The following is a 27819-nucleotide window of genomic DNA, read 5'->3' as shown; positions in this document are numbered from 1 at the left end:
AAAAAACATTTAACTACCCAGGTAGGGCCTGATCCTGCCAAGCATCTTAAACTTATTGAGAGTTGGGGGCACTCAGCATATTGCAGGATCAAGCCCTTGTGCACTAGAGGCCCCCACCTATACCTCTTCTGCTGTGTGGGAGGGGCAATGTTTGGGGGGCATGTAAGTGAGAGATACATTTTGGGCTGCAAGACTGTCTGAAATGTCAACCAGGGAAGAATCTGCTCCTCTTATTTAAGGTAGGAGGGTGGGGAATATTTTGAGCTGGGTGGAGCTAAGGCTTCACTCCTGGGAAGTGCCTCACATAGAACAGGAGGTAGCCTCCCTGTTTGGGCAAGCTGGGGGAGACAGGGAGGTGAGTTGAGGCTGCAGTAAGCCCCAGGAAAGATCTTGTTTGAATTACAGTATAAAGGTTAACTTTGATGCCCAGGTGCCTTGTACTTTTAAGCATCAGATTCTGAAACTCTTAATCTCATTGAATAGTCAAGTCAGTGGGGCTACTAGTAAGGTGCTTCTAGATGAGAGTAAAGGCATCAGAATCTAGTCCTAAATGATCAGAGAATGTAGCAGAGCTAATTTCTTGTCTACTAAGATCAGCCTCCAAACAGTTTTAATTAGATCCATTTAATTTTCTATATTTGCCTGATATTTCCCCAATGTCTCTGGTCCCTTTTTGGAAGATTAGTGTGTATAAATTTTTTAATAATTCTGACATACTTTATTCATTTCAGGTGGTGTTTCTAGTAATTTTGCTGTATGGTCTTAAATTGTCTCCTCTCCTCCTCTCTAGCCTGCCAGATCCAGAAATTATGCTAATTATTCCCCTTCTATATTTCTGAAGCATTGTGTTTCCAGACCTCTGTTTCCAGCTTTGTAACCATAGCATCAAACTAATTTTTATGGATTTTAATAAGTTCAGTCCCTCCGGAACTCCTAAATTTGAATATTCAAACTCCATCTGTTTAATATTTTTTCTTTTTAATTTATCAAATGTATTTTTAATTGTTTTCTTAGTATTAGAAGAATAAAGCCATAAATAAATGCCCTAAGGCAGTCCCTTGCTGAAAGGGAGGGAAGGGGAGGAGCTCCTAAAACTATTGTTAATGAGAAGTTCGCTTAAAATTTTTGCTAAGTAATAAAGTTCTTAAAGGCAATATTGGGAAATAACCTGTTGTAAATCTATCATTCAGACAGTACTTTTTATTAAGCACTGAGCAGGTATGTCGTATATTAATCAGGACATATACTGGCTTCATTTAACATGGAATTTTTTCCTCTCCTTTCAATATTTAGTACTGAAAGATGCTGGAGACCAAAATCCTTCAGTTAGCTAGAGAATAGGTACAACATGACCAGCTGCAATACAAGTTTGTCCACACTGCTCAGTTAACATGCTTTACCTCTGGCCTGGGAGGAGTTAATGGGTTCATTCCTGTAAGATGCTGAGAACCCTCAACTCCCACTGAAATTGAGTTGGCTCAATGCCTTGCAGGATTGGTCCCTGTATACCCACTCAGTTCTTAGCTTCTGTGAGGGGGTTGCACAAGAACACCAATTAGTGCTGGCTGTGATTGTGTTTTGTGCAGTGGACACCTGTTCCTGTGACCTGGATTAAGATGGGCAAATCATTTTTATGTTTCTGTTGTTAAACATAGCACTAAGGGATAAAGCATTGTCTACTCAGCAGAAAAATAAACAAACATAAAGAAGTCATAAGAGCAAAACCATTTCCCCACATTTTAATCTGGCACCATATATGCCTGAGTATTGTAGGTGATTAAGGAGCTACATATAAATGGAGGATGATTTATCCATTTATATGTCTAAGGAATAATTCAGGTCTCTGCAGATTTTATATATTGGGGCCACTGATTAATTGCTGATGACATGGCACCATTAAAATACCTTAACTTGGCTGCTAACATATATAGTTTTCTTATAGTAACATGGCCCAATGCATGTTCTCAAGGGAAATTGTCTAAGACGCCATCATAAAGAACACATAGTTAAATGCGTGACACCAAAGAATGGGAAAGGAAGCTTCATTAGATTATTTTTAAAGAGTAGTTTTAAAACCATGGAAACTGCAAACACAGTAGCCAATGTTGGCTGGGTACCGTCCAAATTAGCTGGTGAAATTATATGTATATCTTGCTGCTTCTATTACATTTGTTTTGCTCCTTCGCAAATAGAATTCTTGCTCCCCACTGTCTTATCCTATAAAGAGGATTATGAGTCCCAAGTTAATTCTTTATCTACAGAATATGCAAGACAGTAGACAGGAATAAGCAGAAGAAATAGAGATGTAATGAGAGAGATGCAGCCTGTGTTGCTCAATCTTTACTAAAAAAAACCCTGTATATTTAGTATTGATTGTAATGTTTGTACTGAAGAGTATGCTGGTTACCAAAATTAATACAGGAGCTCTACTATGTGTAACCATTTAGTGATTACAACACACTAGATCAGCTAAAATCCACTTCAGGTAGGGACAAATTCCCTGCGTGAGATTTACCTGTACTTGTCAGAAGTGAAATGTTTTAGCTAAAAAGGTTCATCTGTTGTCGGAGGGGTAGAGTCTCCTCAAGCTGTCAATTCTTAAACTAAAGAAAATGATATGAGCTGGATTTCAGAGGCCACCTGACTTTATGTCTCCAGCTTAAAGGGAGCTTGTACATAATTTTACTTCACTTTTCATTGATCTGTTCGGACTAATCTCCATATTTAATCTCAAATCTGCACAGGAGCAATCATATTTTTAAAAATGTAAATTCAAAATTATAAGGAAGACAAATTGCTCCTGGCAAGCTGAGAATCTGTCAAGGTACAGACAGACAGAGAGAAAAGCTGGCAGGCAGCTGCATTCACTCCCTCACAGCCAAATTCTCGAAACTCTACACTTAGGCAAAGCACTACAAATAGAATCTACTTCTCCCACCAAGTTTATTCCTTCTAATTCTCAGTCCCACAGAGAGAGAAATGACTAAACCTCCATTGTAATAGCTGCTGTCAGAAGTTTTGCTCTGTAAGGACTATTTCAGCAGTTTTTGGAAGTAATATATGGCATTTTTCTGATTAACAGCCATTTTATAACTAGCGTAATTGGCCACAAATCATGAGAATGTCATAATGTAGCAAGAAAACATTCCCATCTCCGTCATAGCTTAGGCCTGGCTTCCTGGAGGATAGATTAGTTGAATGGTTTACGGGTTTTCATTACTTTAACTAATGTACTACCTGTAGTGCAGAGAGAGAAATTCTAAACTAATGATCACTTCTGTCTACCAGCTCTTTATAGAGTGCCCATCATCCATCTTTCACTTCTGTATTTCCAGTAGGGATTCTGAAGAGGGCAGCTAAGGAGGTTTAATTCTATTAGTTTTAATCTCAGCTCTCACTTTCCATCCCAGAAATGCCAACACGTACAGGAGGGATTATGTTAATACCAGTAACATCATTATTTTGATGTAAAAGCAGAGGGAGGTGGGAAATCTGCTCACTGAATTTACTCTGCTGTATCTGCATTCAGGGCACAAATTTTAACTGATTTCTGCAGGACAGGTGAAATTTGAGACCATATTTTATTATGGTCAGAATCCATGCAATGAAACATTGTTTTATGCCTCTACAAAGCAATTTTACTATAAATCGTTATTAAAGAATCCTAATGAAAAAAACATCTGTTTCAGTGGGGTTGCGTGACTGTAGATGAGAACCTAGTTTGTGAATTTATAAATGTCCCTTTCCGCTTGAAATTGTCTTGCAAATACTTTACACTATTTGCACTTTCACTTCTGTAAATTTTGATAGGAGTGAAACTTTGGTTGGAGTGTATTTTAAAACATCCCCTAAATATATAATTTATATTGTAATATGCTTTTTCAGGGCTAGGTGATATGCTTATATATGCATATGGAATTCACTCATATCTGAGCCAAATTATGTCCTCGCTTTTTCCTTTGAGCACAAGATGTCTTGCACAGTGAAGCAGTATCCATAATAAATGACTGTTCCAATATAGTTGTGTAACTTCTTCAGATAGCCATAGATTCCAAGGCCAGAAGGGACCATTCTAATCATCTACTCTGACCTCCTGTGTAACACAGACTATAGAACCTCCCCCAAGTCATTCCTAGAGCAGATCTTTTAGAAAAATATCCAATCTTGATTTCAAAATTATCAGAGATGGAGAATCCGCCATGACCCTCGGTAAGCTGTTACAGTGGTTAACTACTCTCATAATTAAAAATGTACGCCTTATTTCCAGTCTGAATTAGTATAGCTTCAACTTCCAGGCATTGGATCATGCAATGCCAATGTGATGCTACATTGAAAAGCCCATTGTTCCCCATGTAGGTTCTTAGACTATAATCAAGTCACCCCTTAACCTTCTCTTTGTTAGTCTAAATAGACTCAAGGAGCTCAATCTATCACTATAAGGCATGTTTTCTAATCCTTTAATCATGTTATGGCTCCTTTCTCCACTTTGTCAACATCCTTCTTGAATGGTGGACACCAGAACTGGACACAGTGTTCCAGCAGTGGTCGCTCCAGTACCAAATACAGAGGTAAAATAACGTCTCCTAGATTCCCCTGTTTATGCATCTAAGGATCTCATTAGCTCTTTCGGCCACGGCATAGCACTGGGAGCGCTTGTTCAGCTGATTATCCACCATGATCTCCAAATATTTTTCAGAGTCTTCCCAGGATAGAGTCCTCCATTGTATCAATATAGTCTGTGTTCCTTGTTCTTAGATGTTTACATTTGGCCATATTAAAACACATATTGTTTGCTTGCACCCAGCTTGCTAAGGGATCCAGATCACTTTGTATCAGTGACCCGTCTTCTTCATTATGTACCACTCCCCCAATTTTTGTGTCATCTGCAAACTTTACCAGTGATGATTTTAAATTTTCTTCCAAGTCATTAATAAAAACGTTAAACAGCATAGGGTCAAGTACCAATCCCTGTGGGACCCCACTAGAAACACACCCATTCGATCATGACTCCCCATTTACAATTTTATTTTGAGACTTATCAGATAACCAGCATTTAATGTGTGCCATGCTAATTTAAGATTGTTCTAGTTTTTTTATCAAAATGTTGTGTGGCACCAAGTCAAACACCTTACAAAAGTCTACATATATTACATCAACACTATTACCTTTATTAACCAAACTTGTAATCTCATCAGAAAAGGTATCAAATTAGTCTGACAGGATCTATTTTCCATAAACCCATAGCATTAATTTTATTACCCTCCTTTAATTCTCTATTCATAGAATCCCATATCATAATAGTCATAATATATCAATCATTGTTATGGACCGTGCTCCACTGCTTGTGGCACTGTGTATTCAAAATAAATGTGGTCATCAAAGTGGATGGGGAGGAGATAGAGCCAGATCTCTACTGTCCCCTATACACAGGTCTTTGAAACAGGCCAACAGTGCATGATGGAGTAAACTGTACCCCAGAAAGGGGTTTACTACTTGAATGCCTGTGAGTTTAGAGAGATAGGCATCCTTCCTCCCTCACCTGACTACTTCCTGCTCCCCACTCTCCAACGGCTTGGTGGATCTGCACCACATGTTACTATGGGCTGCTCTCAAATTTCATAATATATAATAATAATAAACTATATCTTTACTAAATCTTGCAGTCAAGACAAACAAGAGAATTTCATGGAATGGGCAACCAAAATGTACATCCAGCTTTACAAGCTATCAGTGCTACAAATGTTCACATCTCCTGCACTTTTAGACTGTAATAAAATGTTTTTAATTCCCAAAGAGAATATGATAGTAAAACATAATAAATGATCTCTTTAAACCTGACAGCTACTTACTGCATGTTAAATATGTTCTGTTGGTTGAATTCCTAGGGCTGCCAAAATATGTTTAAGTGCAAAAAGCCAAAAAGACACACTAAGATCTACCTCCTCAGGGTTTGATCTCTTAGACCTTATGCTTTTGTACTACAACTTGCATGCGGTCAATGGGGGTTTTGCAGGAAAAGGACCAAAGGACTGGACCCAATCATTTTCTGAACAAAATTTGTTTACGTTCTAACAAAAACAATTTATAACGAATGTTATCACTACAGATGGCTTTAGGCATTATCAAGGAAATAACCAGCTATGACCTGATTCCAGAATCTTATTGTTGGTGATTTTCTAGTGATGATGCATAAAGCAAAGAAATCATCTTGATTGTCAGATACTATGATCAGCTTTCAATTTGTAAGCAAGAAAAATCATGTCAGTCTCTCTATTTACAGGATGCCATCTTTTTTATTTCCTTGCAGGCCCCATATCTGTTTCTTCTCACAGGCTTCCAAGGACTGTAACATTCCTGTCTTCATGGTTATTTCCAGGTGTCCCTAGATTGCTATGATAATTTCAGCCAGTTAAGCTTGATCCGACTATGTCATGATTATTACTCAAAATTCAAGAGATGCTATGATCATTGCACATAGCTTTTTTCCAAAAGATCCAGGATGACATTTCAAACTATAACAAAGGAATGCATGTCAAAGTTACTGGATCTTAATTTGAAATAAGCCACAAAGTTACTACCCTGGATTTGATATCCTAAACCAAACTTGGTTAGTACTTGGATAGAAGGCCTTCAAAGGCTGATTCAGTAGGTGGCACCCTTCTTTCCAAGTTTTTATTAAACCATTGACCCCAAATGCTATAGTTCTGGAGGTGTTTTTCTTTGGCTGACATAAAAACAGCAGTCAAGACCACTTGTGATCATTAAAGACCCCTAGCATTTTCCACAAGCGCAGAGGTGGGAACCTCAGAGTACTGGCCAAATTCAAAGAGGGTAACTGTATTCTGCTTACCAAATATTTCCCCTTCAGTTTCATTCCAATAAGGTATTCTTCACTTTTTATCCTAAGCTGTTATGGAGGGTTGTTGACAACTATTAAACAGATGTTATATTCTACTCCATCCAGAGATGGCTTTCATTAGTGTTACAAGAAGTGATTTTGTATACTCTTTAAGAAGTTTATAAAACAGTTTAGGATTTATCTGGATAAAAAACTCTGGAAGTAGGCTACTACTGGCTGCAAGATGTACTGGTCAAATAATGACAAATATATTAACCAATAATATGTTCAAAAATTGATAGGAAAAATATTCAAATACATTATATATAAATATGATTTGACCTGCTTTACTATATATTAAGGTAATGCACGTATTTTGAGGGTTAGAATCTGACTTTAAGCAAAGCCCTCAGCAAGAAATAATGCATCAGCTGCACCAATTATGGCTGGTCAAAATTTTCTGATGAAAATTCTTTGCTATAGAAAATTGCATTTGATTCAATGAAAATTTTCACTGAAAGTGTCTCATTTCCTCAAAAATGTTTGATTTTTTTCATTGGAATACTGAAAACTAAACAGCAAAAAAGTTTTTGCTAAAAACTGAAATTGGTTTGGTTTTTGACAGTTGTTAGCCCCAAATCTGCAGTTTTGGGGCTCAATGTTTATGGTTTTCAGTTATTAAAAAGTGAAACATTGTAATTTTTTAATGAAAAATTGGAATTTTCCTATGAAAATTTTGATGAAAACATTTTTTTCCCTATTTCATTGAAATTTTCAGTGGAAAAACCCTCAATTCTCTTCCCAGCTCTAACACCAAGCCATGAATAGTCCAGGGAGACATTATGACTCAGAGACATAGCTCTTCATTGCAAAGCCTACATTGCTTCATCATTACTCCTAGGTTGGTGGGGTAGTAATTTATTGCTGGCCTGTAACAGTAGTAAATTACTCACCACCTATGATGCTGGCTCACCTAATGTAGCCAGTGAATCAGTGATGAAGCTAAGGCTCCACCATTACCCACCCCCTTATCTGCCCACCAGTATCAGGGAGCAAGTAGCCCTACTGGACCGAACACCCAGATAGCCCATGTAGGCACATATTACTTCAATAAGACTTTGCATGGACCCACAGTCAGAATTTGAAGCTAGTCTTAAATAAATAGTCATAAAGTTACATTTCATGCTATCAGGATGTCCTAGTGGTCTAAGGCTCTGAATTAGGTCACAGTGTCCCCTGGCTGAGCTTTTTTTTTTTTTTTTTCATTTCCCACTGATGTGTCTTCCTTGCACTAGGAACATACCAGATCTTAGTAGCTTATCAACATAAACTAATGTCATATACAGTACACATACCTTTAACATCATTTTCTAACTTCTTGGCCTCATTAAGAACCCTGAAGCTTTTCTGAAGCGAGTTCTTGGCACCATCCTTCAGTGATCCTTGAGGACCAGATGCCTGCAGGCCAACAAGCAGTGTCATTTACAGAAAAGTATTTTTAAGCTGGTTCAGGGCAAGTTTAAAGCAATAAAAAGAATAGGAGGAAGATCTAGCTGAAGAATCATTGAAATTTTAAGCGGTCATCAATGTACTCTGAATTATATGCTGCTGCCATTATACTGGTCCTCCAACAGAGATTAATAAAATACTTTTCACTTATTAATTTACTTTTATTTTTACAAGAAACCAGGGCTCCCTTGGAATGTCAATGATGAAGTTAATAAAAGAGAGAGAAAGAGAAATTGTTTCTGAATGTAGTGAAAGCAGAATAGAATCTAGGAGCAGATTTTTTTCAAATCTTTGTAAGCATATTTTTTCAGTCTGGATTTCTTCCTGCAACTATGGACACCATAATATAATACAGTTCAGTACTTCTCCCTAACAACAGCTATGAAACATTTAATAAATAGACTAGATCTCACAACACAGACTCTAATATAGACCACCGAGATGTTCTCATAGCAATTGTATTTCCTGAATCAAACCAAGTCAGTCAAGGTAAAATGAATGAAAATAGGCTTAGGAGGGGGACAAAATGGTAAGGTGTAGTTAAATCTGAAATTCTTAACTACTAAATACTATTTAAAAATCTCATTCTTTGAGAAACACACAAAGCTGCACCTACAGTTCAAAGGTTGACTGATAGGAAAAACTGTTTTTCTAAATTAAATTAGTATTTTAACTTGCTAGGAAATGCTCTAGAATCTGAATCATTTACTGTTCAGTTTGAGAGAATGAACTCCAGTCACTCCATAATACAGACTGCATTTCTTTGAGAATACTCCTGACAGCCAGATAACATTTTATATTAGTCATGGGTCATAGCCTTGTAACTAGTATGTAATTAAGAAGTAACTACTTTTCATTTTTCAGGGCAGATACATGTACTTAAAAATTAACTACATGCCAATTAAATGATACTGTTATTATTTAATATTTATATTCCCATAAAGCCCAGAGGTCATATTTTTGAACACTTGCAGATTTCTCCCACTTCTCTGTTGTACATTAGAGCCAATACATTTGCCTGCTGATATCACAATCTTGTTAGAAGCCCTGGATTCTTTGGAAATTCAATACACCCTCACAATGTGGTTCTCTGTAAGGGAGCATTTTACTTCTTACGGTGCGGTACTCCATATACACACAGCTACCAGCTTCAGGCTCCTTGTTATCATATAGGAATGAAACACATACTTAAGTGCTTTCCTGAATAGGGACTGACTAAAGCATGTGCTTAAGTGCTCTCCTGAAACAAAATCCAGGTGACTGCATTATTGTGCAATAGTATTCCACACTTCCAAGCTCACTTAGGGCTTCACAGACCCAAGGTCTGCAGTCACCGTGCACACGGAACTGCTGATTTCAACATACCCATAAAAACTGCAGAGCTGGGTTTTATATATCTATTTTTAACAGAGTAACAGCTAATGTAATTCATTGCACGTATAGTAAACAATGATACCCATAATCCCTTAAAAAGAGTATCCGTGAGGAATCATTACTTGATCTCCAATGCAACAAGGGAATTGCTCCTGAAGGAGGCATGTTTGGCCAGTTTTGACACCTGTCAAATCAGATTATGTTTTTATGTTCTTTTCCCCTTTGCGCTTCAGAAGCTAGGGAATGATCACTCTGTGAGCATGGAACTTCAGATCTAATGATCATTTTTGTTATTATTAACAATTTGCTGGGCTTGCTTGACTGGCTATTAAAGCAGTTTATATTTGATAAAATGAATTGGAAAGGCGGCATTTGCAATGCAAAAACAAGATGTGGGTTGAATAAGGGGCTGAGTAATTAGGGCCAAGCTGGTATTTGTGCCAGCAGTCCTGATTGCACTACATACAGCATAAAGATAATATTTACAAAGACCTTTTCAGAGATAAATAGAGATGTACAGATTGAAAACAATTTAAAAGGAAATATGCTATTCAAAAAGAGTCAACTAATCAAAGCATCTTATGCAAAGTGTGCATTTTGGTGATTTGTGGCTAATAAGATATTGACTTAACGAAAAGCACAGACATTACCAATAGACTCAGACTCATAGAGCCCCCTGGGCTTTTCGCCTCCCTGCCAGGAGCAGGGGGCAGCCACCCAAACTTCTCGGCTCCCTGAGCGAGGAGCCAGGAGTCCGGACAGCAGCACGGTTGGGAGCAGGGAGCCCAGATGCAGCAGGGCTGCCAGCAGGAGTGGGGAGCACAGGCAGCAGCGCGGTTGGGAGCAAGGAGCTGTGATGGCAGTCAGGCTCTACCTGGAGGCCACCATGGGCCCCAGGCTTTCTTGTCATGGCTGGAGCTGTGAAACTGACCAGAATGACAGCCACCAGCCAATGTAAGTAATGCAGTGTCTACTACACTGCGTCGTCCTAACTACACCGACACAAGCCCTGTGCCTCTCGAGGAGATGGAGTTAGGATGTCGGTGTAGTATGGCACTTGCGTCAGTGGGAGCAACTGACATAATTAGGTTGACACAAGTTGCCTTATGTCAGCCTAACTCTGTAATATAGAGCAAGCCCTAGTCCCTTGATCTTGCTTAGTACACCACACCTGCACTTTTAAAAAAAGTGATCACATTTAAAATATCTCTTGAAGCGTCACTTTAAAACTGTGATTCTAAACTCTGAACTAGAAGCCAAATCCTTTATCATGATTTAACTTTTCAGTCAGTTGACCCGATCACCATCGCTACCCATGCTAAGTAATGGGCCGTGGTAAGCTGCTTGAATGCTGGAGGAGCTGCATCAGTGATTAATTTATTTTGCTTTTAAAAGGGAGAATGAATCCATCATAAAAAATCAGGGGAGGAATTCTTCTGTCATATTTTTAAATATGGATTAGCTTTTCTAGTCATCTATCAGGCTTCCTGCTACTGCAATGCTTCTTAGTCTCTTTAGTTCTAGCTTTTAATACTGTCAACTTCATTTTAAAAGAAAGCATCCTTTCCATTAACATAAATAAAACCCTAAAATGGCCATATATCACACTTCTATTTAAGAATCTGTGTGATACAGAAGTAGGTATTTTATTATAGGTTATGTAGGGTAGGAATGGCAAATACCTAGCAAGAAGAACTTTCCTAAACTCATTACTTTAAAAAGGGCAGCAGTTTCCTCCACATTCCTATTTTTCTATCAATTAGATCCTTATTCTATACAACTTGCATATAACAAATTAGGCTATACCGATTGAATCCATAAGAATGAGCACCCTTAAAAATGCTGCCTTAATCATGCCTTAGTCTCCTTACTTGCTAAACATTTGTCTCTATTTATATCACACTATCCACATCCTTTCTTCATTCCATTTCAAATTATCTATCCTTTTTCTCTATATAGTATAATCAGCTGGTTCATTGCCTCTCTGACATATGCCCTTTTGTAGCCATATAGCAATCACCTGCTTTGTTTCCTGACTATTGCATCTCCCTTTCCCATTCAACCATCATAACATCTGTCTCCCTCACTGTCTCTGAGGCATCAAAGGACCAAAAGATAGAGATATTTTTCTGTTTTTTTATTCTGAAAATAAACCCACTACTCTTTATTTGCCTTTGTGTTAAAATTGGTAATTCTGATAGAAGGAACTATGTTTATAGATCACCAGCACATATCAATATGTGAGGCACCATTTTCCCATCAAGAGATAAATTCAGTAATTAGTGCTACTTGAACCGTAAGTTAATATTTGAAGTTACTAAAAATGTGACAACCACCGATTTAAAATCCAGACCTTATTATCTTATTCATGAATATGGACTGGTCACATTGTCCTTATTTCTAGCCTTGTAACTCTGAATCCACAGGGATTTGTATTGTTTCTGCTAGCTATTTGTATCAGTGCAATTTCTTTATCTGGTATAAGGACTTTCCAATTTCACTGTTTTCTGTCATCTGCAGGGGTATTTTTAGCCTGTGTGTCTGTCAAGTGCAGGTCAGTTGGTCACATATTTGCCTCCATAAATAAGCTTTTAACTCCTTCATTACTCCCAATACAAAATATCCCTGGCTTTCTGCCTCTGCTGAGTTTGTTGTGGAGCAGAGGTAGTTCCTGCATAGTTGAAGTTAAAGAGCTAGCTTCCCATTATAATACCCATTTAAAATCCCTCTAGTTGCTCTGACCCGCCCAAAGAACCAACCCCCTGAAATTTTACTTGTTGCATCTCATCTTGGGGACGAAGCTTTTCTGTGAAGCTTGGTACAGTTTGGAAATGCAGTTTTTTGCTTCCAGTGTTTAAAAATCGTTCTGCCATTCCTTCCCCAAAAGTCTTCCTAAGTTTGTGTGGCTCATCACATCTGCAGAATGGACTGGCCCCACCATCTCCAGTTCTGTTTTGTTTCAATGGCCTTGTTGTGGTGAAATGCCCTTAAATATTTTTAGGGAGCTATTGTGGGGGATTGCCAAGATAAAGATTTCTTCAGAACATTGACTTGAAACTGACCTGCTCCTGTCTTGAGGTTTTGTTGCAGCAGCTGCTGGCTTGAGTCAGGGATGCGGGGTGAAGGGACGCATGGGCAGAAGGGAATGAGAGAGAGATAAAAATAAAGGGGAAGTAGTCCAGAAAAGGATAGGATAGGGGGCACAGAGGAGAAAATGGGATCAGGAGGGACATAGACTAAGAGTATGTGGAGAGATAATCTCAGAACTGGGGGCTCTTGCAGTAGGAGAGGGTATAGATAGAGCAGTAGGATAGTAGAGCATGGAAGTTGGAATGAAGGGGGTGCAGGGAGCCTGGAGTATAGAAGCAGCCTGAGCTTCCCGTCCAACAGACACCATTCACTTTTCTTACCAGTTGCATAGCTTCATTTGCACGGGCCTTGGCCTCCCTGGCGATTCTCTCTGCTTCATCAATATAGTCCTTGATATTGCTATATGCCTTGAAAGCTACAGTGGCATTGAATGAGACATTTTTAGCTTCAGCAAGGATTCTGTTAGGGTGGAAAAGGTACAGCACACCATTAAAAACTGCAGTTGTAGCTCAACAGAGCAAAATGCATTGGCACTTTGAGCCAAACAGCCCAGATTTCTAATGATTGGCTCTAGTGCACAATGCCATAATTGAGGTTTCCAGAGTGTGGGTGCTAAGTGTTTAAGGGGGGGGGTGTCAAATTTTATTTTCATAGTGTCACATGGAGAAACAATAGTTTTGTATACCGTGGGTTAAGGAGCTATTTCACGTTGAAAGGAAGAATGGTCCAGTGGTTAGGGCATTAGACTACAACTCAGGAAACCCACATTCAATTCCCTGCTCCACCACAGACTTCCTGGGTGATCTTGGGCAAGTCACAGGACAGTTACACTTAGAGCTTGAGATGTAATTTCCATCTTGAGAAGATGTACCCTGGCTAGCTCACTAAAAATAGCCATGTAGCTGCAGCAGCGTGAAGGGCTCGCTGCCTGAGGACTTACTCGGGGTGGCTAGCTCCTCCGGCGGCTACACTATTTTTAGCATGTTAGCTTGCTCAGAGCTAGTACAGGTCACAAAGTACACCTTCAGCTCTAAGGGTAGAATCACTGTTAGTCTCTCCGTGTCTTAGTAATATTGCTATAACAATACCCCTGTGAGGTTAGCCAAGTTCTGAGGTTAAATACATTCAAAAGATTGTGAGGCACATAGCTACTATGGTAATGAGGTCCATATAAATACCATAGATAGTTAATAGAAAGTACAAATATCTAGTGTCTAGGCGTCTGAGATAAATAGCTTTATCCTGACACAAGGCGACAGTGACAGGATATCCCCACACAAGACTGTGCAATTCCTCTCCCCCTTGATCTCATACATAACACCACATCAAAAGCTTCAATTTTTAAAGATTACTTTTCAGATATGACTCCATTGAATATGAAACTGGTAATTTTGCAAGTATCAAATCAGATACTTTATCTGAGGTAATTGTGTGGCTTGTTCCCCAGGGATACTGTACACTGGCATGGAAATAGCTGCTAAGAGCTTCTACTCACAAGTCTTTAGAATTGGACCTGCTAGTTATCTGAAAAAGATGTGGGCACCGAGATAAATTGCTTGTTCCAAACTGTAAGTTACTGTGGGAGTTTTAAAAATATACACATTAAAAGATGTGATTTTATCCATGTAGCAGCTTTGAAAAAACAAAAATGGCCAAAGATGGGAGGCTGTGTTACAGCAGGCTACCGGGGATCAAGAGATCCGTGTTTTGCGCGCACTGAGCGCTACACCTTGAGCAAGTCACTCTTCCTCTTCATTGCTCAAGGTATGTCTAAGACTGCAATCACTGGTGTGATTGCAGCTCGAGTAGATATACTTGAGGTTAGCTTTACTCTAGCGAGCTTGGGTCCCGGATCCGTGAAGCTGCAGCAGCAGGGTTCTGGGCAGATTTGTACAGCCAATGCTGAAGCAACTTCACTGCTCTGGGACCTGAGCTAGCTAGTTTTAAGCTAACTTTGGTATGTCTATTCCAGCTGCAATCACACCCAATGATTGCAGCCTAGACATAGCCTCAGTCTCTCCATCTATGAAATGGTGAAAATACTACTTACCTTACAGTGTCGTTGTGAGACTAAACTCATGATTGCTTGTAAAGGAGTTTGAAACATTCATCTGGAAGGTGTTATAGAAATGTTTTGGACACACAAATCCCATTGAAGTTGATGGGAGTTGGATGTGTACAACCCCACTAAAAATTAGGCCACTTTTATCTATGAGCCTAACTTTACCTACCGAGGTCTGAACATTTTGGCCAGTGCTACTTTGGAAAGTGCTTTAAGATCCTGGGGATCATTTCCCTTTTCAAAGTGGGGCTTTATTATGAAAATATAGCAGCAGGCAACTCCACAATGTGTGTCTCATTGATGCCATATCAAATTTGCTCAACTTGCATATGAAAATATTTTCCCCCTAACTGCCAGCCCTGCAAACTCACTCTGGGCTCTGAAAATGAAAGCTGAGGATACATCCAGAGGTGAAAGTAAGCCAGTACGGTCCGGTACGGCATACCAGCAAGAGCCGGTACGCCGTGCCCGACTGGACCGGCTTCTCCGGTGGTGATTTAAAGGGCCCAGAGCTCCAGCTTCTGCGGGGAGCCCCGGGCCCTTTAAAGCGCCACCCAAGCCCCGCTGCCGAAGCTCCGGCGGTGCTTTAAAGGGCCCGTGGCTCCCCGCAGCGGCCGGAGACCCAGACCCTTTAAATCTCCGCTGGAGCCCTGCTGCCGCTACCCCAGCCCTAGCCCCAGCCCTGCCGCCCTGTGGTAGTGGCGGCAGGGCTCCCACGGTGATTTAAAGGGCCAGGAGCTCCACGGCGGCTGGAGCCCCGGGCCCTTTCATTCGCCCCTGAGCCCTGGGGCTCCCAGCCGCCTCTGCAGCTGGTAGCTCCCGGTTGATTTAAAGGCCCTGGAGCTCCCAGCCACAGCTAGAGCCCCAGGGCCTTTAAATATTGAAAGGCCCTGCCTCTTCCGGTTGAGGCCACACCTCTTCCGGTTGAGGCCCCGCTCAGGACTCCAGCGTACCGGTAAGTCCTTTAAGTTACTTTCACCCCTGGATACATCAACATTGGTAATAAATGTTTGGTAGATCAAATGATGCCCCCTTTTATATCTCTGTAACTTCGGGTACAAGTGAGGGCACAAATTGCAGACAATGCAGTTGCACAAATGTAACAAAGAGCATAATATATGGTTTGCAGGATATTTATTACCAGCGATATGATGATGCATGAGAAGGAGGAAGCCCAGCTTGACTGACAAGTAGAAAAAAAGCATTTTTTCATCTGTGAATTCATTAAATTTGATATGGAATTGGAGAGACACAATAAACAGGGAGCCCCCAGTGCTATTTTTATATAGTCCCTTCTGTAGAGCCGAACCATATTCTGAGTGACATATTTGTATGACATTCAATGGTGTTTTTGTATAAACACCATCTACTGGATAGTCTATCAACCTTCTCAAGCTTATCAGTTTATGAGTAGGGCTGGCTGGAAAACAATAATTCCATGTTGTGAAATTTTTTTGAGGTTTTGAAATATGTTTAGTTCTGCCCTGGAACAAAACTGAGATCTTTCAAACATTTTGCAAAAAACCATAAGACAGAAACAAACCCGCTTCAGAATAGCCAATAGCCTGGTGGTCAATAGCCTAGAATGTGGGTAACCCAGGTTCAAGTCCCTGCTCTGCCTGATTTGAGCAGAGCTATGAACCCAAGTCACCCACGTCCCAGGTGAGGGACCTAACCACCAGGCTACAGAGTCTGAGTCTCTCTCTTTCTAGCCCAGTGAATATTTAATTATGTACGCAAAGTGGAATAGCTCAAGCAGGAGAGATTGAGAGAGTGACTCTATAGCCTGGTGGTGCTCTGAACCAGGCAGATCAGGGACTTGAATCAGGATCTCCCACATCCCATCTCAGTGTCCTAACCAACTGGCTATTCTTGGATGGGTTGGTGTCACTCTCTTTCTCACCAGAAAGTCCATCCTGAATCTGAGGAACCTTTCTGTGAAAAGTTTCAGGTTTAACTAATCAGCACTTTCCTGATTGAAAACAAAAATTGTCAAAAATTCCTGACTGGTTCTATACCCTGAGTTCTTTACCCTCTGGTGGATTAAGGGCTTGTCTACATGAGGAAATTGACTGGAATAGCTAATGCAGAGCAAACTATTCACAATAGCGCCGCATCTGGACACACTGATACATGTGCCTTTTTCTGAGTTACCTTAATCTATCAAAGGAGGAGAGAGTACAAGCCTTGCCCCCCATGATTACCAGCAAGTAAGGAGGCATAGCAGGGAGTGACAAGCATCCCCTCATAGCTAGAGGTTGCTCTATGCCCCCCCCCCCATCTCTGCTTTCCTCTTCTTCAGAGTTTCTCAAACAAACTCAACATGGTCCCAAGTCTTTCCCAGAACCGGGGCTCAATTCAATGTCTCTGCAAGAGCCGTCTTGATGGTTGCAGCTGCTAATCAGCAATAGCATCTCAGGATACTGTTTCCTGCACACACCTCCCCCCTCACTGCAGCCACCTGCTGCTCTGCATAGGAGAATCAGCCACTGTCACACAGGTGTGACTCCTTTAGTAATCAGGGTTGGCTAGCTCCAGGTCCTCCAGCCCCAAAGGGGCAACACCTCCCTGTTACAGGAAGACTTTCCTTCAGTTTAAATTGTAGCAATTTGCACTTTCTAAAGCAGATGCTATGAGTTCTGTTCTTCTATGCTGTAATGGCCACAGGAACTTTTTGGCAACAGTATTTTGTGTGCACCTGCCTCTCTACAGTCTGTTGCACATCACATCAGTTTGTATGACTCTTTCCAAATGACATGAGGGAGCTCAGCAATTGAATTCTAAACAATAATCTACCAAAGCTTTTGGGAACAAGTTTTAGGTATTCTCAATTTGCTTTGAAAGTGATGCTTAAATTGCTTCCTTTACCCCAGAGTCAGCAAGTGCACACTCTTAAAGGCTGCCAATTTCAAACATACAAAGATAAACAGACTTCTCCTTGCCTGTTGCAGTGTCATATATTACTGTGGAAAAGTGACTGTAAAAAATGTCACTAAATGAGAAGGGTAACATCTTACACCAGTTTGCACTCACTTTGCCCTGGTGTAAATGACAACACAAGGTACAAGGCACAGGAGAGATCAGATTGAAAAAATATATTTTTTAAATAGGAGAACTTCTTGTGAAAGTGTCCGTACTTTCCATTTACTGGTTCATTTTCAGAAATGTTTGGGTTTGATTATCTTGGATATAGCCCAAGACATGTACAATACCTTCCTAAGTCCCATATCTAACTCAGACTTTTGATGCTCCTCCAAAGAAATGAATCTAGCCTTTCCTAATTGGGCTCTATATAGAGCATTAGAGTCTTGTATATTCATAATCACAGAAGTTAAAGTCTGAAAATAATCTCCTTCTATTTCTGTCAGGGAATACTAGACACTAGGCTATGAGAGTTTTAGAAGTATCAAGAAATGGCTGTCTTACCCATCCAGTATTGCAGATGATTCATTCAGTTGGGCTGCATGGTTCTCAGCCTGCAACACCTTTTCTGGAAGCATCCTATCCTGAATATCTTGGGCTAGATCATCTATTTTATCCTTCAGCTCATCAGCGATTGGTTGCATCTTATCCCCCAAGTTGTCTAAATACTGAAAGCCACAAAACAAAGGTGTTTAAAGAGCTGAATGCAAACATCATAGTCCTTTGCATATTGTTTCTCTATGAGATGTAATCACATATGCTTGGACATTTAATAAAACTTCAGTGAACTAATAAGGAAAAACACATCAGTGTTGAAATATGGGGACAATTAGGCTATTTTGAACGCCACTATTCCATTGAAGACTTGACTATCTTGAACTTGGTGTTCTTCCTTATTTCTTAATGATTTATGAGAAAAGATAAACACACACTTTATACACAACACTCACACACATGCACTCTTACGGAGATATTTTCTAAATTATGGATGCAGAAATATTTATACTATGCTGTGGTGATATCCCTGAGATAAACTGCCAAGCCATAAGACAAATTCTATTTATCGTGAACCTTTGCCTGACTCACCTGCACTTTTGCTTATTAATCCATATCACTAAGGGCTACACTTTTGAAATAGCCACCACTTTTCCCCCAAAGAAACAACCTCAAAGGTTTTCTAATCCCGGCCCCCCAAATGTGGAATTTTCCCCAAAATTACACTTGTTTGAGGTGCAGGATAGAAAATATCATTTCTTGGACCAGTGGCTGTTTTGAAATTCAATATTTTGCAAATTATCAGGGATAGAAATGGGAATGTATATTACTAAAGTATCAGACCATAAAATCATAGCATTATAGCAAAGTTATTTTAGAGCAGTGTTTCTCAAACTGGGGTCGCCTCTTGTGTAGGGAAAGCCCCTGGCGGGCTGGTCTGGTTTGTTTACCTGCCCCGTCTGCAGGTCTGGCCGATCGCGGCTCCCACTGGCCGCGGTTCACCGCTGCAGGCCAATGGGAGCTGCTGGAAAAGGCGACCAGTATGTCCCTCGGCCCACGCCACTTCCAGCAGCTCCCGTTGGCCTGGAGCGGCGAACCGCGGCCAGTGGGAGCCGCGATCAGCCAGACCTGCGGACGGGGCAGGTAAACAAACTGGCCCGGCCCGCCAGGGGCTTTCCCTACACAATCGGTGACCCCAGTTTGAGAAACACTGTTTTAGAGGTTTCTAAAATATATTTATTTTCATTTTTCTCCATTAAAGGTCTCGCTAGCTTACACTGGTGCAAATCAGAAGTAACTGCATGAAAGAAATAAAGTTATAGTTAAACTAGCCTAAAACTGATACAAAAATAATGATGTTAAAGTTAAAACTCTCAAATATTTCTGAAAGCATTTTTCTGTAGGCAGTATGGCATATGAAGAATACATGATGGCATGATTTGTTCTAATGTTTTATTGGCTGGAATGGTCTGAAAATTTCCTTCATTCCATCACTTCTTCTGACTATCCCCCCAAACTCATGTCCATATAAATTTTAGGGTGGGCTTTTCAAAAGCATTCAAGTGAGATAGGTGTGCAAGTCCCATTGATTTACCTAGCCCAAGGTCTGCAGTCACAGGCCCTTATGTAATAATTTCTTATTTTTCTTTTCTCTGTTGTGTTTCACACTCCTTTTATGTGTGTACATGTGCATCTAGACAATAGAGCCAAGGGTAGCACTGCCTATGGACTTCTTGCACCTGCTATTCTAAGGCTACTATCCTTTATTCAAACCTAGATGCCTAATCCCACACTTACAGAAGCAGACAGAGTCTGTAAAAAGTGAGGGATGTGTATATATGCATTTGTGTGTAATACAATCAGATTGGGTCAACCTGGATCAGTTTATATACCCATTTATCCTTTACAACCAGGCTGTACACACAACAGTGGAAAGCCAAGTGCTTCCAGTTCAAATAGTCCAGCACTGATAAAGGTTAGATTAATTAGGCGTTCCTTTAATTATCCACTTAGCTGTCTCAATGTGCCTACCCTCAAAAACAAAACAAAAACACTCACCTCCACAGCTAAATTGATTTCATTTGCAAGACGGCTGGCTTCATCCAAGATGTCATTCCCCTCTTTTAGTGTTTTTTCGGCCTCTTGTCTGCTACTTTCTACTGCTTGCTTCCTTTTCTATAGGTTGAATAATCCACACAATGAAATAAATTAATTAAGCAAAGGTAAAGCAGGAGTGGCCGGGCATTCCAATACCCCTGCCTTTTTTTCTGGGGCCCCCCACATGAAACTTCTGAAACCTTCAGAAATATTAGAGCAAAAAATAAAAATACAGCATGTCTCAATGGCAAAGATAATCAATATCTGAGTTTTATATTGCCCCAGCACAAAACTGCATGACTGTAGCATTAGAGTAGAATGAGTTCAAAAAGTTAGAAATCCCAACCCTTCCTCTTGTTATTTTCCCCAAGCATGACTGTGAATTAGCCCAGACCAAATGTTGTGAAGATTCCTGAAGTATCCATATTAATTTTCATTCTTGATTTTAATTGTTGATCCCACATTTAATAAAAGTTTCCAGTTTGTAGGGTTTGGGTTTTTTGACACCATTGCTTTATTAGTTTGTAAAGAAACCTTGGGACTTTCATGTTTCCAACTGGTGGATACTGCATATATTGCACAAGAGGGATGGCACCTCCTTTGTCTCTAGTTCAAAGTACTAGCTACACCATGTACAGAGCCATTAAGCATCACAGAGTAGATTGACAGCAGGCCATGAAATTGCACCATTTGGGCAAACGGGAAAGCGCTATGATGGCCACGAATTAAGAGAAAGGCAAAAAAGATGGAAATCTCAGAATGATGAAGAGAGCAAACCCATTGGCTGAAGGGACTCTTCACAGCATTCAGATAATTGTTATTATTTTATTATTAATTATTATTGTTATTATTATTTATTCGTATCATCTATGGTGTTAGGGAATGCATAAGAACCTAGATAAAAGATAATCGCTCCATCTTCCCTGCTCTAACCCCATTGGAAAAGAAATGTAGAACAGCTGATATTTTCTAACTTCTTTACAATATAGCATCTCTCTGTAAATCAATCAAGCGCACAAAGCTCTGATGAAAACTCAGGTCCTGGAACTCTAACCTCATCACTGTATATTAGGCAAAAGCACACCGAGAGCAACGAGAGTTTGAAACATTTATCTTCATTTACGTTTGATTCTGCTCTATCTTGGATAAATGCTTGTTAATGAAAAGTATAATGTGCTTTTCAAGTCTTTGCAATTAAAATTAAATCAGAAGCAGACTCCCCTGCTACCAGGGAGATCATTTATAACAGCTACTAACTACCCAAGATATACTTTGATTTATTATTCTTTAACATCTACACACCCAGTTCATTTCTTTCTAGAGGTGGGATATGGAAGTGAAAGTGCAAGGCTACAAGATGCAAGAGGATGGTGAAGACTGTAATTGGTCTCTTGCTAAAACCCTTAACCCAGGGTTTAAATTTTGCTTAGGGACTTTTGTGGGTCTTTGCACTGGGATGAATTTCACCCCACATGCACTATAGGGATCCAGGGCATCCTTCACCTGAAATTTCTTAGGGTCCTATTTGCTTTTAGAAGAAATAATAAGAAAACCTCATTAGCCATATATATATATAGAAATCTCAGAATGATGAAGAGAACAAAAACCATTAGTTGAAGGGACTCTTCACAGCATATATATATTCTGCTGGTTGTAAAAAGGTTCATGTGAACCAAAGGGGTCAGAGTTCCAGATTCTGGTCTAACCCTCAAGATGGTGGTAAGTCAAGGGAATCTGATCATCAGCACTAACCTCTATCACTGTCATGTTTCTTTGGTTGATTGCAGATAAGCGATTGGCCTCCCTAATTTTACTACTGGCTTCTCTCAGCAGGTCTCGAGCATCGTCAACCTTGTTTTTGTAATCTGCCATCTTGTCCCTGACCTCATTCTTGAGCTCCTCATTTTTCTCTGTGGGCTCTCCAAATAATTTCTTCACTTTGTTCAAAAGGGCTTCTGCATTTCTGCAATTCCCACCAACACAAACAAAAAACAGGCATTGAATCCATCTTCACCACACCCAGTAATCTCATCATTTTTAATTCCATTCAGCTGAAATATTCATTTTAAATAGAAGTGGAAAACAACTTTGAAGAGAGTACACACTTAGTAAAACAAAAGGACAAATTCATATTAGGTTTTCCTATGGAATTTTAAATTCGCCCTGAGTCCTTATTTAGGAAATGGTCTTCAGGGAAGTCTTTTTTTATATTGTCATTTTTGCTATCTGACTGATGAAGTGAGTTTTTGTGAATCACTACACTTGTCAAAAAGCATCCCCTCATTCACATTAATGTGACACTTGTCACAAAGTGGTTCATTACCTTGAGTGGAGGGGACATGCCTGATCTGAAGCGGTCTCAAAGCAGAGCTTCAGACCACCTGCGAGAGTCAGTTTGAAATAATTAAGTCTGTTCCCTTTTTCTTTGCTACAACCAACCTCTAGAGGGTTAGACACTTTTTTAAATGAAAGCTGAGATTATCACATAGTCTCACGATTCCAGGAGCTATCATAAGATTCTTCATAAAATCGCGAGAGTGGGCAAACTTCATGTGTAGTTATTAGGTTTGGGGTTTTTGATGAGAAAGTGGTGGATTTTTTTTTTAATTAGGTTCAGTAATGTGTCCTTCAGATGGACTGGGAGGAATAGGATTACAGACCTGAATTCAATTAAACACTGAAATAAGAAGGGGGAAAAGCAACAACTGCAAGTAAAGTTCTGTTGACTATAGGAGCAAGAAGACAACTATAAGGGAACAATTAAAACAGTCTTCTTCCTCACTTAGCACATAGAACTTCATGGCAAGCACAGGGAAGGGGAGATCCTAGTCACTTGTGTCCTTGGCCAGAATCCTGAAAACTAGCCAACCAGAACCAGCGACTGTCCAAAATCATTTGATAAAAGAGTAAACATGATTAATTACTTCAAAGTCCTCACAAGGGTTGCAGTCCCCTTCATAATGGAAATGTTTCAAAAAGGTTTTTTCCCCCTGAAAACTATGAATTTTAAAAACTATAAATACATAATTTTAAGGATAGCATTTGTATCTCTTTCCCTTATAGAATGATTTAATATCTCCAGAAAGAGTCTGATCAGAGAATTTCCAGACAATTTTTTTATGGTAATGCTAAAAATTCCCAACTCTTTTGTTGAAGTCAATGGCAAAAGTCCTTTTGGCCTATAATAATTCAAATATGGAAAACCATATCCTTCTGAATGCCTCTGCTGGTGGATAATTTTACACAAATGTTAGCACTTTCAGGAATCCAAGGGCTACAAAATAGAAATGAAATATCAGAATCCTTTTCCCTTATTTTTCGGTGGCTTCCGTTTTTGAAATCCCATCGGAATGGATTACAATTACATTAATCAGACTCATCTTATTGGGCTCAGGAGGTTGAAGCTTGTGGCCCTTCTACTTACTCTAACTCATCTTGGGCTGCCCTTTCTTGCACATTCAACTTTCTTCTCCTCAGTTCTCTCATCATTCTATCAATATCACTCTGCAGAGCCTGAAGACTTTTCTCCAGGGTCTTATCTTGGATTCGGAGCGTCTCATTCAGTTTTACAGCATTTTCATTTACAGCTGCAGAGGGGGGCAAAAAACGCATATAGGGAATAAGTAAATAAAAGTGACACAGAGACTTTCAGCATCCGCACATCATCACCATCACCAAGGGAAATGCAATTTGCTATGGGTATTCCTGCTGTGAAATATAAAGGGAAGTTAATCCAACAATCAGTAACAAATGAGAAAATGTTATATGTTCCATCAAATCCTTTATTGTATTTCACTTTCAGGCACAGTAATTAAAGTGAGGAGGTTTTATATCTAAACTAAGAAATATATATAGAAAATAGGTACCAAACCCTTGAAATGTCAAGTGATAATTTGGGACATTGAGCAGGGAACGAGGGGGTGGGGCAAGAAATGGAATGAAAAAGTGAAACATAAATGAGTTGTAGAGGACGGTTTACTGTTTTTAAAATTCAAGTTTACTAATGATAAGAAGAATAAATGACAGAGATCCCCCTCTGAAAATGGAGAGCGAGCGAGCACTGGTGAGAGAGTGCAAGCTTATGTGTTTATACACATAAAGGGGAGAAGGGGGCAAAAAGGGATAGACTGCACAGTGGTGTGTATAAAATTTTATGGGCATGTGTTCAAGATGGCTGAATTACTCATAAATGCCAAAGCCACTATGCAGGGCATCTCATTCTAGTACTGATAAAATATTTATGCCATAACACCCCATGGTATATTCAGAATATACTGTGAATAAAATTTTCTAAAGCACCTATATGACTTAGATGCCTAAGCCCCATTTTTAAAAATGATGTAGGCATTTAGGAGCGAAAGTTCCACTGACTTTCAATGAGACTAAGGCGCAAAGTGCCTTAGAATATGTCTACACTGCAGTCAGAGGTGTGATGGCAACATGGACAGACATACCCTAGCTAGCTCTCATCTAAAAATAACAATAGTAGTGAAGCTGCAGTAGCACAGGCTGTACAAGCCTGCCTAGGACCTCAGGTATGTACTCTAGTGGCTAGTCCATGCTGCTGCAGCGTCACTGCTATTGTTGTCTGAGCTAGCTCGTTCAAAGCTAGCTCGGGTATGTCTACATGTGCTGCAGTCACAGCTGGGATTGCAGTGCAGACATACCCTCAGTCTCTGTTGAAACTGCGACATAATCACTTTTGAAATTTTTATCCTACACCTTTAACAAAAAAGCAACAACAAAAGCTATTTTACAATTCATCAGAGAATTGTTATAGATGTGTCATTGTTTTTTGTATTCCTTAAGCCCTAATCCTACAAAGAACCCCTGCTACGTGGGCAGATCCTTCCAGCTGCATGGAGCCTCATTGACTTGAATGTTACTCCATGCAGGCACAGGGGAATGCCCACACAGAGCTCACTGCAGGACTAGTCCCCCTTACTATTAGTCCAACTGTACAGGTCTGAGCATATAACCAATTATATGAACTTTAGGGCACACTGCAAAGACTCTTTATTTACTAGGTCTGTAGGGAAGGACTGAGGTTTGGGTCAGGGATGGGATTTTGGAGTGATATGGTATATATTTTGTTGTTTTAAATTTCTGGCTGGTTAATTTAAAGTTGGTGAATGTGTTGGGCGGGGGAGGGGGCATGGGCTTTGCTGTGCTACTGAGTGCTTATTCCTTGCAAGGACTGTTATTTTAAAAATATGGTCAGGGCATCCAAAGATGTGGATAGGCATCCAATTTTAATTTTTTTTAATGGAAAGAAATAGATAATTTAGGAATTCACTAAGATTTACCTAAAATAGAAATGACTGGACATAAGTTATATCTCACACCTACAAAGGTTAGAAGCAAATGTTGTTCATCCAACAGTAAAGAAGACAATCTGCACATCCTAATCTTGCTGAGTTGCAAGTTATCAGACTACAATGATGCTACTGCTCCGGGCCTGTCTATGAACGGCAATGAGTCTATCTGGGGGAAATTCAAAATTTGAGGAGAAAAAAGGAAACATTTTACTGGCACATTTTGTTGTGGTTTTTAAAGATGGTTGTGTACAACTACTCACTGGCTTGGAAAGTGAGAAGTAGTCCAATAGAAATGGGTTAGTGAACATAGTGCAGATGAAGCAAAGATAAACAGCAAAAGCCATATATTCTATATTTATCACCACTGCCACAGAAAATATTACATTAGACAGAATATGTATTTTTCCTACTTAAGCATATCTTTTATGTATTAAATATTTTGAGTTATCTGACAAACGTTCTGTTCTCATGCCAGACAAGGCGAGTGTCTGCTGGTGCACATGGTAGTAAGGCTTTGTATAAATGCCAATTCATGCACTCTCTTTATATAAATCAATACATAGAAATGGGAATATTACTTGAGGCAGAAAGATGGCATCTTTTCAGTAGGATGGGTGAAAACGATGAAAGAAAACAAAGCACTTCTTGAACTATCCTGCCATAAGTATGCAACAGTACGTATTTACTTAATAGAATTATTGCGACATTTTATTCCTAGTTATTATCCTCTGCCTGTTTTGTTTATATGAACACTTTTGTTAAGAGAGCACCCTGCTAGAATGGAATGTTCCACTTACAGGAAAGTTACTGTTCACTCCTCAATAGTCAATCAGGAATCTTCAAGGTTGTGAGAACTTCATGAGATCAGACATTTAAACTCAGCTCCACGGAGGTACTTAGGCACCTAACCGTCAGACGTAGGCTCCACTGAGATCCGCAAAACTCCCGCTCAGCTGCTGTCTACCCCTCTAGGTGCCCAAACTCACGTGGTGCCTACTTTTTTGCTGTAAAACTTCCCTTGGAGCCTCAGTTTCTGCCTCTGGACATGTGCACTGCTGCCTCCCTGTAGGTGTCCTGGCACTTATCTCTCACCTAAGCCCCAGAGAGAGCCACAAACTGGGGGAAGACAGGTGTTCAGCCACCTAACGTGCATGTGAGACCTAGTCTGACCAAGTACCATTCAAAACTCTGTGTGGGGGTCCCCATCTTATAAATTTTAGCCCAGTAGTAAGGGATATGGGAGACCCTTGTTCCATTCCCCCCTCTGCTCGATAGGGAGAAAAGATTTTAAAAGGCTCACAAATGGATATGCTAACTGCCAGGCTAAAGAGTTACTCACTCTCACTGTCTCTGGCCCAATGGCTCTTCAAGTATTTATCCACCAACAGCAGTTTTGTGTGGAGTGAGGCAGGCACATCAGTCATTCTCAAAATAAACAATTTAGGTTCCTGAGCTGCCTGACTCCTGGAGAGAGGTTCCCAGCTGTGGATCACTAGCAGCCCTTGGATACAGTGAATCGGGGTGACTGTTCCAGACCCTGCGCTTTGGGGGGCCCCGCAGGCTGGTGCGATTGGCTGGCACGGTCGGTCCTGGAAGAGATGGGTCAGTCCCAGAAGTGATGGATTCAACACTTCCACCCTGGGCCCCGCACCCTACTAGGGACAGCCCTGACTAACAGAGACAGGTAACTCCCTGCCAGTCTTGACTTAGGTGCCTATCTCTATGACAGGGGTGGGGCTTAAGATACACCCCTCTCACCAATATCTCCCATTGGCTAGCTTAGGCAGCTCCCTGCCTAACATGCTGCTTTTATGGATCACATTCTAAGGCACCTATTTCTCCTCATTAATTATATGGGAAGCCTAGGTGCCTAACTCAGGCTTTGTGGATCAGAGTTGTGTTCCTGCAATTTCCTAGGTGGGTAAAATTAGGCATGGTGAAGCTTAGTGTTGTAACACCTAAGTCCTTCTGTGGATCCTGGCCTTAGTACCTAACATCTGCCAGGTTTGCATAGATGTACTTGTGGGCAAAACTTGCCCTTAAGTTTGATTCACAATATTGGTTAACCCAGGATGTCGACTGACTGGTAAAGAAGCGATGGTTTATAATGAAAA

At 40.2% G+C, this 27819-nt stretch overlaps 1 protein-coding gene across 1 annotated transcript in view; it reads right to left on the bottom strand.

The window, feature by feature from the left end:
- Window positions 1-27819, bottom strand: part of LAMA2 (laminin subunit alpha 2) — a 344610-nt gene that overhangs the window by 69773 nt on the left and 247018 nt on the right. Inside the window, exons 38-43 of the mRNA XM_065401428.1 lie at window positions 23812-23974; window positions 22140-22350; window positions 20349-20465; window positions 18300-18463; window positions 13132-13270; window positions 8194-8296 (exon numbers count right to left, since the gene is read on the bottom strand). Coding sequence (XP_065257500.1) covers window positions 8194-8296; window positions 13132-13270; window positions 18300-18463; window positions 20349-20465; window positions 22140-22350; window positions 23812-23974 — 897 coding nt within the window. The remainder of the gene's footprint in view (window positions 1-8193; window positions 8297-13131; window positions 13271-18299; window positions 18464-20348; window positions 20466-22139; window positions 22351-23811; window positions 23975-27819) is intronic.

Source organism: Emys orbicularis, chromosome 3, assembly GCF_028017835.1.
Source record: "Emys orbicularis isolate rEmyOrb1 chromosome 3, rEmyOrb1.hap1, whole genome shotgun sequence".
Taxonomy (NCBI): domain Eukaryota; kingdom Metazoa; phylum Chordata; order Testudines; family Emydidae; genus Emys; species Emys orbicularis.
The sequence above is the reverse complement of the archived record's forward strand: the minus strand, read 5'-3'. Positions and strand labels throughout refer to the sequence as shown.